We start from the raw sequence: 11,612 nt of genomic DNA on the forward strand, positions 1-11,612 counted from the left end.
CTAGCAATATAAATTATATAAACATCGAAATTAAATGGACAAAAAAATGCTCAAATTAATCTAAAGTAGTAGTAGGGGTTAGCTAGTTTGGGACCAAACGAAGATTTATTTATTTGTGCCCTCCTCCAGTGCTTTAAATACAAGGAACACAATATACACATTGCTGCATAGTGAGCAGTGAAACTTACAGGTTTGGTAAAAAAAAAAAAAAAAAAAAAATTTTCCCACGCAGTCTTTTTGTATAGGGTGGAACCTTTGTTCTTTTGTTTGTTTCTTCCGGTTTGGTTCTGATGTAACACACGCAAGTACACAAGTACGACATGCTTAATATCAATAAATTGCCTTTTTTATATATATATCTCTCTGTACATAGCTGCTGACATAGACATATTCTTCAGTTAATGTGATAACATTTAGAAATGTGCTTTTGAACGAGCAGAGTTCGTTCTTCGGAACGCAGTGAAATTTTTTATAAACTTTCAGTCTAGTGAATTTATGTTAACGGGTTTGCAGTAAGAGGGTTTCACTGCTGGGTGTAATTAGAAGTTCTTGAAACTTTTCAAAAGGCAGCGTATGGATGGCATATGTCTATTTGTAAAATGATTTAAATGCTGGTAATATTTGTGAATGACCTCTGTATATGTAAACACGTGGATGGATATGAACCATAATATGCATTTTAGCAAATCTTAGTGGAAAGATTTAAACTTCAGAAAACAACAAGAAAGCTTTCTTGAACTCAAAGTCCCAATGAATGGATATGACACACATTATAATACATGAAGCAGATGGCAGTGCATCCTAAAACTGACATCAACAAGCAATTGTCATACTGAGTGATCTAACATAATGCTGAGGATAAAGTCACTGCCTCTACTGCAGACACATATATCATGTTGGCCTTTGGTCCTTCAGAGAGGTCATCGGCTGGCCTCCATTAAACATGTGTGTCTGCTCCCTGAGAGGAGGCGTCAGGGTCTTCTATACCCCTTCAGCGGTCTGGTGGAGCACCTGTCCTCACAGGTCAATCAGACAGAATTCAACATCTTCCATCCCAGCTTGGAGGAGCTCCGTCAGGCAGAGATACTGTTCACTCCCTCCTCTAAACATGTTATCGACTACTCAACCTCTGCAGTCCGGATGGACCATGTACCTATTCTTAAACAGCCAGAGGTGAGATAAAGTTGTCATTAATTGTCATCATCACTTGATTAAATGATGAAGTACTTGGATTCAAAAACGTGGGTTAGAAAAGTGCAGTTAAATGCTGAAAAGGTCATTGTGTCCAAATGCATTTTGGGGCCCCTATGTAATATAATAACAGAACTATTATATATATTTCTCTGTTTGAGAACCGCTGCATTAGACATTTCAAACTGTGTCTCATGTGTGCTTGTGTGTATTACAGGTGTGTTTTATGGGCAGGAGTAATGTGGGGAAGTCGTCTCTCATCCGTGCCTTGTTCTCTCTTGCACCAGAGGTAGATGTGCGAGTCTCTAAAACTCCAGTGAGTCTATATGTTATGAATGTTCTCCACTGTTCACTCCACTGTGCTCAGAAGTTGATCATTCTCAATCTTTGTTACGACACAGGGCCACACCAAAAAGCTTAATTTCTTTACTGTGGGAAAGGCGTTTACTCTTGTAGACATGCCCGGGTATGGACACATGGCCCCACGGGACTTTGTAGATATGGTTGAACCATACCTTCAAGAGCGTCAAAAGTAGGTTGATCATGTTTTCATGATACTGATATTTCTTCTTGTGTGCTTGTGTTGAGATTAAAAAGTAGATGATAAAGTTCATGTCAGTGTACTATATATAGTTATGGAAGTCTTAGTTTTCCTTTTTTGATTTCCTTATTTAAATGTCTCTAGTCTGGTGAGGACATTCTTGTTGGTGGATGGAGGTGCAGGTCTGCAGAAGGCAGATTTAGTTGCTGTGGAGATGTGCCAGGAGTTCAATTTGCCTTTTGTGGTGAGTGTGTCTCTCATGCTCTTACCATGACTGTCCAGCAGGGGTCGATAGAGTACTATACACTTTTAGCAACATCTCAGCCTAGATCAGTGGTTCTCAACCAGGGCCTCAGCAAACTTCCAAGGGGGCATCAAGATGACTTAAAATCATTTGAAATAAGACAAAATAAAGGATTAAAATAAACTAAAACATACAATTTTTTAAATCTTAATTCACCCTCTCCACAACAGTTTTTTCTTTCTTTCTTTCTTTCTTTCTTTCTTTCTTTCTTTATTCTTTGAAGAACCAGGGTTGCCACTGTGTAGAAGACCCTAGATATATGAGGCAGCCTAATTTTAAAAGTGTGATTTCTAGACCTGAAAAAGTCATGCAATTTAATTAAACTTTATAACTCCATGGGGATTTTTACACATTTTACACATTTTATAACTCGATCCAAACCATATTCATACGTGATTTGATATCTATGTGGAGAGTCAGTCCTAAAGATTGGGTTAAAAATACTAATAAGAATTGATTATAGTGTGAACAAGTACAAAATACTTTTTCAACTCAAAGGTTTATAAGGTTTTAACCAGTTTTCTCTCTGTGTCATGTTTTAGCTGGTGGTAACAAAAATAGACAGAACCCGACAGGGCGCTTTATTGGCTCTTGTTCTACAGCTTCGGGACTTTATCAAAAATCAAACCAGCACATGTTTCCCACAACCATTTCTTGTGAGGTGAGATATATAGACACACATCATAATAATAATAAGAATAATAATTTTGCTTCCAGAAAGGTTTACACACATACAGGGTTCAACAATGAAAATTTTTTTATGCTGAAATTATATAGATATAATTTAACTGCATAAATTCATAAACACTTTTGCTGTAAGACTATCACAAGTCAGTTTTGACCTAACCTAATTTATGTTCGTCAGCAAGATAACATTATCTAGTCGTCAAATTTTGCAACATCAAGATTTTGCAACAACAATGTAAAAAAACAAGCCCTGGAGTGAAAGGGAAATGGACTACACGGAAAGGTCTCATATACTGACCCAGATCCTAATTGTTGAGCCCTGACAGAAAATATACACTGGGCTCCACAAATATTGGCACCCTTGGTAAATATGAGTAAAACTGACTGTGAAATTTTGATTTTGCCATCTTTCCTCTTAGTCTTTTATTTTCAATCAAAGTCAAATAGTCGAAAGAAAAAAATTCTTATCATAAAACATTTTTTTTCTGAAATATATGTATTCCGTAATTATTGGCACCCCATTTAATACTTTGTGTAACCTCCCTTTGCCGAGATAACAGCTCTAGATCTTCTCCTGTAATGCCTAATAAGGTTGATGAGCAATATGGCAAGAGATCTGAGACCATTCCTCCATACAGAATCTCTCCAGATCCTTCAGATTCAGAGGTCCATGCTTGTGGACTCTTTTCTTGATGTTGATTTAATATCTGCTGGTACTTGACAGAGTTTATGATACTAACAAGATGTCCAGGGTCTTTGGAAGAAAATTACCCCCACAGCATTAAAGATCCACCACCATACGTCACAGTGGGGATGAGGTACTTTTCTGCATGGCTATGCTTCTGTCTATACCTAACCCATCTCTGGTGTTTTTCCAAAAAGCTTTATTTTGGTTTTATCCGACCATAAAACCAGTCCCACTGAAATTTCCAGTAATGCGTGCCAAACGGTAGGTGCATGAGATTGCTGTTTGATGTCACCAAAGACTTTTTTATTGCAATCTTCCCAAACAAGTTGTGGTTATGTAGGAGAAGTTTGATCATAGTTTTGGGGACTTTCTGACCCCAAGACCCAACTAGCATCTGCAATTATCCAACTTTGATCCTCCTCACAAACCATCCTCCTCAGTGCGTGTGTGATCAATATAGTCATACATCCTCTTCCAGGTAGATTGTTACAATCTCCAGTTGATTTAAAATTCTTAATTATTGCCCAGATATTGGTAATGAGTATTTCACCAATTAAATTATCATCTTATCGCCATTTAATGATTTGTGCAATGCAACAACCATTTGCCACACATCGTTACTATATTCTCAGGTCTTTCCCATAGTGATGGATGACTATAGGAATTTGGCCTGTGTGACACTTCATATTTATGTGAAACAGGAAATCATGAATTATCACTTAAGTCTTCGCGATCACTAAGGTGAACTTAAAAACATGCCATATGAATGGGAAAATACTGCAGTTAGATTTTTACTCATTAGAATTTGTATGGGGTGCCAGCATATGTTGGAGAAAAACATACTTATTTCATTTATTTCACATTTATATTTTGTATAAATTACCTTCAATTAAAGGTTAGATTTTTGTGAATATTTTAAATCGAAAGACTAAGAGGAGAAATGGCAAAAAAAACATTTTCACGGTCAGTTTTGCTCATTTTTACCAAGGGTGCCAATATTTATGGAGCCCTTTTTATTCATCAAAGAAATCTGGAAAAAAAAATGTATTACACTTTCCATAAAAATATTAAGCAGCACAGCTGTTTTCAACATATTAAGAAATGTTATTTGAGCACCAAATCGGCAGGTTAGAATGATTTCTGAATGATTGTGTGACACTGAAGACTGGAGTCATGGCTGTTGAGAAGTCAACTTTGCCATCACAGGAATAAATTATATTATAGAAAACATTTTTTATGTGTAATATTTCACAATATTACTATAATGCTTCTTTCAAAAAATTTCCAACCCCAAACTTTTGAATGAAAGTATGTGTGTGATAATCTGCCTTTATCGCCCACATCAAGGTTATTTCCTAATTGTATCAGCAAGGGTCATCTTACTGATGCGTGTTTGAGCAGTGATGATCCTTAGTTACTTCTTTTGGTTTTTATGTCAGTGTACATCTAAGGTTTCCTTGATCACCAGCAACTAGATAAATCTTGTTATGCAAATAAAGCAGTGCCTCTGACCTGTAGTTTTATAAGAGTGAGGAAGGTTCGCTGTTAGATGAAATATGTTAATGTGGTCAGATGGTTATCAACTTGATAAGATAAGGCTAGGGGTTCTGGAAACAGTTGCATTGGCTTTTGTGTCAATACAGGAAGTCCCTTTTTCACAGATAAGGTGATAAGTAACATACATTATAACATATATTATGATGATATGGCTTTGGTAGGACTTTTTGAAAAAGGTGATATAAATGAGTCGGTTGAATATATGAAATATGTTGAGGAACTCCTGGGCTTGTGTAATAAGAGTGCATTGGTATTAAATGTAAATAAAAACACAGAATTAGTTATCAGTCGCACTAGGCAAGATGTTGCAGTTGTGCCTGTAATGATAGAGAGTCACCCTGTTGAGATTGTTGATCATTTTAAATATCTTGGCACATATATAGATAGTAAACTGAGTTTTGTGGATAACACTAATAATATTTTGAAAAAATGTATGCAACGTCTATTCCTAATACGGAGAATCAGTAGGTTTGGACTAAGTCAAAACATATTGGAGATTGCCTACAAATCATTGGTAGAGAATGTGCTGACCTATAATTTAACCTCATGGTATGGGCATCTTAACTGTAAGCAGAAAAATAATCTGTGTTGGGAAAGCGAAGTATATTTTATATTAAAAGACCCAACTCATCCTCTGTGTGATCAGTTTGTTTTATTGCCCTCAGGGAGACGATTTTTAATGCCTAGAGTAAAGACTAATATTTATAAAAGGTCTTTTGTACCTGCTGCGATAGGATTTATTCATCAAAAAGCTATGTGATTCAGTATGATGGTTTTTTATGTGTTTTGTAGTATGTGTCTGTATGTGTATTTGGTTTTCGCTGGTGTGGTCAAAGAAAAATTTCAACCATAGTTGACAATAAAGATGTATTGTATTGTATTGTATTGTATATACACATATCTTTATTTCTCTTCTCTTCCTATGACCTGCAGTTCAGTCCAGTTCTCTGGGATTTACCTGCTCAGGTGTTTCATAGCACACGTAACAGGAAATCTACAGCTTACCACTAAACAGTTGTGAGTGTACTGCACTGCCTCACCATATCACATATCACCGATGAATTTGAGATCTGGGTGCAATGATGGTGGGGATGGTCTGGGATGGTGTGAAAAAGACCACTTTGAAAATGATTATTTTAAAGCATTGAATCGTACATTCTGAACCTATGTATTATTTTGCAAATGCAGAGGCAGGAATCCCATTGTTACTGGTTTCAGGATTCATGCAGCTCTGAATAAACTCACTGAATAATCCAGGAATCTTGTATAATTTTACAACATGCATATTTGAGTGGACTCGTTCCTGTCTGTTGCTGTATAGTCAACTAGAATGTTTTTTCTTCCAAATAAATGACATTAAATGTTGCATAAAATGTTTGTGAGAGTCTGTTAATCTTCTGCTCTTGCTTTTGGAGCTTAAACTTAAACTTATCAACATGATATGATGATAAGATCAAGTTCCAGATCAGTTGTCAAGGCTTTTTATAGAATTAGTTAATTACTGAACTTAAATTCTAGCAAATTGGTTAAACCCAGTGAATGGATAACAAATGGACTTCTTACTGATGAAAGTGATCTCCCAGGTTCGTTTCTTTTCCCAGGTTTATTGGGAGACATAGTGAGTTTAGTGAGTTACAAACATAGTGTGTTTTGGTCCTCATTACAAATTTTTTGGACATTACTTAATTGTGGTAACTAAGTCAGATTTTGAGATTTCACCCCAAGGTTAACATTCTTTTTTGTATATTACAAGATTATTTGATTGAACGAGTACAGCATTTGACAAGCACACAACCTGACACTAAAATCCATTAAATTGGCCAAATATCCTAAACAATACTGAAACTATATAGTCAGGAATTATTTTTTCACAGTACTTTTTTTAAACCTGTACACTTAAAATTTCAAAATGTTACTCTGAAAACCCTCATTTTGATAAGTTATGGTAAAATCAGTCTCATAGTGTAATGAGTGCTTATTGTTAACAAAAGCCGTGCTAACCCTGGGACAGGGCTTCATAACCCAGGCTTAAAAGCTGCACTAAACTTTTTAAAATTATGAGTGGGAAATTATGCTTAACAATTAAAAAGGGACCTTGAACAGAGAGTAAAAAACATTAAACAAGCTAATTTTTATGTTTTTATTTTTTTACATTCCCTGAAAGAACAGTATACAGCAATTCCATCAATGAACTTTGTACTTAGGTGTCCAGAGTCATAGGGTTAAAGCAGTTATATAAACACCTCAAAATGTTTTATTTTGTTTTTAAACTTTAACTTTGTGCCCAAAGGTATATGTGTGTGCAGTTTTGTGTTGAAAGGAAAGTGAGTGAGGTACCATACATCTCTTTAGTCTAAAGGGTCCTTTAAAAATAATAATACAGCTTATGGCATTATTTCATCCGTATTCTTTGACGCAGCATTGATTCAAGTAGCTACTCAGCAACAGCGGGGGGTGGTGATGGTACAGGGCCGTACCTGGAGAAAAACAATAAAATTTAAGTGCCACAATGTTATAAAATGGCAAGAGGGTGCAATTGCATTTATTGTGCCTAAACTTAACCTCGACAATGACATTCTTTTTTTTTTTTTTTTTTCACCCACTCTCTTTCTTTTATGTGTTTTGGTGTATTTTATGTGTATTGGACACTGACCCCATAAAACATTTGTAGCAAGTTAATTATTTTTCAACATTTTTTCCTCTGAATTTTATAGACCCTGTGCATATATTAAAGCTCTTAGGGACAGGTAAAAGTTCACTTTTTGTCACCCGGGATGCAAGAAAGAGGGAACTAAGGGGGAAAGAAGGTGTCTATGAAAATGTATAGAAACATTTTGGAATCTTAGCTCACTTTCTCCAAGAAGCTTCATTCCCGCACCCTCTCCATTGGAATCTACGCCATTGACCCTATAGGATCCTACTTTTAATTCTTCACCACTTCATTCAAACTCATTTTTTGTCACCATGTGCACAGCAGAGCCCACCTGCCCTGAAAATGCCACCATCTGCTCGGGCACATCCTGCCTGGTTCCCCGTGATCCGTTCAATGACATCCTCAACTTGGTGATGAGCACCACGCTCACCATCATGCTGGCCTTGGTCATGTTTTCAATGGGCTGCACCGTCGAGGCAAGACAGCTCTGGGTACACATCCGCAGGCCCTGGGGCATTTTTATCGGTTTCCTGTGCCAGTTTGGCATCATGCCTTTCACAGCCTTTGCACTTTCTCTGATTTTCGACGTGCTTCCAGTCCAGGCTGTAGTTATCATTGTTATGGGCTGTTGCCCTGGAGGTTCCAGCTCCAATGTTTTCTGCTACTGGCTTGATGGAGACATGGATCTAAGGTGAGACTGTCAATGTTATGTTTCTTGTAACAGTGAAGACATTCTAGTCCCTATAGTTAAGCTGTGTAAACATAGGCTCTGTTAAAATGCGGCAATGTCATTTGTAGGTTTGCTTCCGTTGTTCACATAAAATGTCTACTAGGCTAATCTAGATATTTTAATATTTTACCTGTTTGCTAAATTATATTTATAGATCAAATTATAGTTTCTAAAATTATTTAGAATTATAGAATAGTAGTATTTTATTTTTTTATAACACAACTATACAACATATACGCTGATTTCTGCCGCCTATAGCATCAGCATGACGGCGTGTTCTTCAGTCCTGGCTCTGGGAATGATGCCTCTTTGTCTGCTCATCTACACCTCACCCTGGACTTCAGGCGATACCATCCAGATCCCTTACAACAGCATCGGTAAAACGGCCTCAAATAACTTGATGAAAAGATTGAAAGAATGAAAAGATTTTCCATTTTATGTATTTGTTTGATCTTATATCTTAATTGGATTGATGTTCTTTCCAGGGATCACGTTAGTGAGTTTACTTGTGCCTGTCGCTGTTGGGATTTACGTGAAACACAGATGGCCCAAAGCAGCCAAAAAGATCCTCAAGGTGTGTTTTTTTTTTCTGGGTTTATTGTCGTAAATTCTTATACATGCCGTGCTGCTTCACTTTGTATGTATTTGTACATAAAGGTGGGATCCGTGGTCGGAATCATCCTCATCATCATCATTGCAGTCATCGGTGGTGTGCTGTATCAGTCCTCATGGACCATTTCTCCTTCGCTTTGGATCATCGGTACCATTTATCCATTTATCGGCTTTGGGCTGGGCTTTCTCTTGGCACGCTTTGTGGGACAACCTTGGTACAGGTAAAAATGTCAATTTTGTCTTCCAATGAAGCATTAGATGGTTTGTTTGGAGCAGTTAGCACACATCTTCTGAGGCTTCAATAAAAGTCTGAAGAAGTCTGTTTTCTCTGATGGTTTATTTCTCGTGAACGTGATTGCAGGTGCCGCACCATCGCATTAGAGACGGGCATGCAGAATGCCCAGCTGGCAAGTACTATTACCCAGCTGTCCTTCACCTCTGCGGAGCTTGAGGTCATGTTCGCTTTCCCCTTAATCTACAGTATCTTCCAACTGGTTGTGGCTGGGGTTGCAGTGGGAAGTAAGATTAAACTCTTCTTTACTCTGCATTTAAGCATTAGGAATATGAGGGTTTTATTCACTGTGGGAATAAGCATGTTTGGGTATCAAAACATTCACTTGATTTTGAAGAGTTGATAACTCTGTATCATGAACTTCTGTATGTATTTTCAGTCCATCACTCATTCAAGCGCTATAGGCGGAATACATCGGCAGATGAGGATGGAGAAGGCACACATAGCACCGTTGAGGATGAGAATAAGCAGAATTATGCCTTGGAGAACGGCAGCTTTGACTGTAATGAGAATGGCAACACTGAGGATAAGGACAAAAGTACAAATTTGTGAGATAAACAGCCTTCTGCTAGCCTGACGGCTCAACGTTGATCTTCTGGAGGCATGAACTGTGAACAAGCTATTCAAGCTCAATAAGAGAGTGTGGAGTTAAAATCAACCCCAGTCAAGACAACTGCATGCACTTTCCTCCATTGTATAGGGAAAAAAAAAAAGAACCTTCAAAGATGTTTTTATGATGAGTATGTCCACAGGTTTGTCTTTTGTCTGTGTATTGCGTATTAGGGTTTGTCTTTGGTCTGCAACATTCAGTTAATGCATTGTAGATTCAGTGTTTAAGATTACTGAAATTCATTGACTCATTCAAATGCCCTAAAAAATGCAAGTTACCCCACCGTTGTAAAAAAGAAGATAAATGTTTAATAATTTAAAATAACATACAGTAGGTTGAATGTAAGCTAATTTTTTAAGAATGTTACTTTGTAGACACATAATTGTAATGGACCTTTAAGAAATGTATTGCTTTTTAAATTATTTATGTATGATACAGAAAAGTTTTTATATATTGGAAGCTCTTTTTTTTTACCATGTTTGAGCAATGGGACTTTTCCACTTATATGGGAACCAAAGCAATGGGCCTTTTTTTTCTGAAGCTTTTCATTGCTTTAAATGACTTTTAACATTTAAACATTAACTATTAAATGTTTTAGATTGTCATTTCAACAATGTGTTTTACTTTTTAATATGTTGGTGATATTTATATGCAGAAGAAATCTCCATAAATAAATTAATATTCAAATGTGTTGTTAGATTTTGATCCTAGAAGACTTCAAGTTTTTATTATTCTGTAAAATTTTATGACTGCACTTAACCATAGCTTGATTATGTTGGGTGTGTATTATACCCCTGCATGCAGGTAATTGTTGTGAAATAGCTCTTAATTGTTGTGAATTGATCTGAAAATATTGCATCTGTCACAATGCACTTTCTCAGAAATAGCAGAAAATTTGATGGAATTCCTCAGCTGAATAATAATCAGTTCAGAATGGCTAAATGATCTTTCAGAACTTTAAACTTAAAGTGATAGTTCACCCAAAATGAAAATTCTGTTATCATTTAATCACCCTCATGTTGTTCCAAACCTGTATGACTTTCTGGTTACACTTTATATTGATTATCCACTTTATACATTCTACTAACTCTAAGTAACTTTGTAACTACAAGTCAACTAACTCTCATTAGAGTATTAGTAGACTGTTAGGTGTGGTAGGATAGAGTTAGTAGAATAAATTGACATGTACTTGCAAAGTTACTTGTAGTTAGTAGAATGTCTATTGAGGAGCATCAGCAGATATTAAGTAGACGGTCTACTTATGATCCACAGATGAAAGAAAATCCTACAGGTTTGGAAGGACATGAGGGTAAGTGATGGCTGAACTTTCATTTTTTAGTGAACTATGCCTTTAAGCCCTCATACATGTGTTAAAACCACAGAGAAATATAAGGCAACTTTCATAGAATTCGGCCACAGAAAAGGGATCTTATTCAAATGTTCTGACATGGTTAATTGCCTCCAGTAAAAAGAGAGAGACAACGCCTAGACGAGCAGAATCATAAGCTGTAAAGATCATTGGGGAATTGAAGCTGATGCTTCTGTTCTCATTTCTAATACTATCTCTGAAGATATCATGTGTTTCTTCTTGGTCTGCTGGTAAATGTCTTTTCTACAGTGATGCGGAAGAGTTTCCTGTTGCTAAAACTTGTGCTGGAAAAACAAACGCTGCCTTCTGCCATCATGTCACTGACATTACAGAAGACCTTCATAAACTTCCATCAAACTTACGGATCCTCTGCATTCA

General features: G+C 36.6%; 2 protein-coding genes and 1 long non-coding RNA gene across 5 annotated transcripts in view; 2 read left to right on the forward strand and 1 right to left on the reverse strand.

Moving 5' to 3' along the window:
- The first annotated feature begins 254 nt into the window (after positions 1-254).
- On the forward strand, positions 255-6,345 carry gtpbp8 (GTP binding protein 8 (putative)). 3 transcript variants are annotated; one of them, XM_051905692.1, is made up of 6 exons: positions 256-1,173; positions 1,409-1,480; positions 1,593-1,723; positions 1,877-1,976; positions 2,579-2,697; positions 5,902-6,345. In XM_051905692.1, exons 1-6 carry the CDS (start codon positions 850-852, stop codon positions 5,987-5,989), a joined length of 834 nt encoding a protein of 277 aa, XP_051761652.1. In that variant the 5' UTR covers positions 256-849; the 3' UTR covers positions 5,990-6,345. The 3 variants fall into 3 exon arrangements, with proteins under 3 accessions (XP_051761653.1, XP_051761652.1, XP_051761651.1); XM_051905691.1 differs by having other exon boundaries at positions 257-1,173; positions 1,409-1,507; XM_051905693.1 differs by lacking the exon at positions 2,579-2,697 and having other exon boundaries at positions 255-1,173; positions 1,409-1,507.
- Positions 6,346-6,362: 17 nt separating this feature from the next.
- Positions 6,363-11,612, reverse strand: part of LOC127518693 (uncharacterized) — a 31,096-nt gene continuing 25,846 nt past the window's right edge. Inside the window, exon 3 of the long non-coding RNA XR_007931612.1 lies at positions 6,363-7,445. This is a non-coding gene — a long non-coding RNA (uncharacterized LOC127518693). The remainder of the gene's footprint in view (positions 7,446-11,612) is intronic.
- Positions 7,748-10,562, forward strand: slc10a2 (solute carrier family 10 member 2). The gene is made up of 6 exons (XM_051905689.1): positions 7,748-8,312; positions 8,610-8,728; positions 8,837-8,925; positions 9,009-9,184; positions 9,325-9,482; positions 9,635-10,562. The coding sequence occupies exons 1-6, from the start codon at positions 7,933-7,935 to the stop codon at positions 9,805-9,807; spliced, it is 1,095 nt and encodes a 364-aa protein (XP_051761649.1). The 5' UTR covers positions 7,748-7,932; the 3' UTR covers positions 9,808-10,562.

The sequence above is a fragment of the Ctenopharyngodon idella genome, chromosome 9 (assembly GCF_019924925.1).
Source record: "Ctenopharyngodon idella isolate HZGC_01 chromosome 9, HZGC01, whole genome shotgun sequence".
NCBI classification, from domain to species: Eukaryota; Metazoa; Chordata; class Actinopteri; order Cypriniformes; family Xenocyprididae; genus Ctenopharyngodon; species Ctenopharyngodon idella.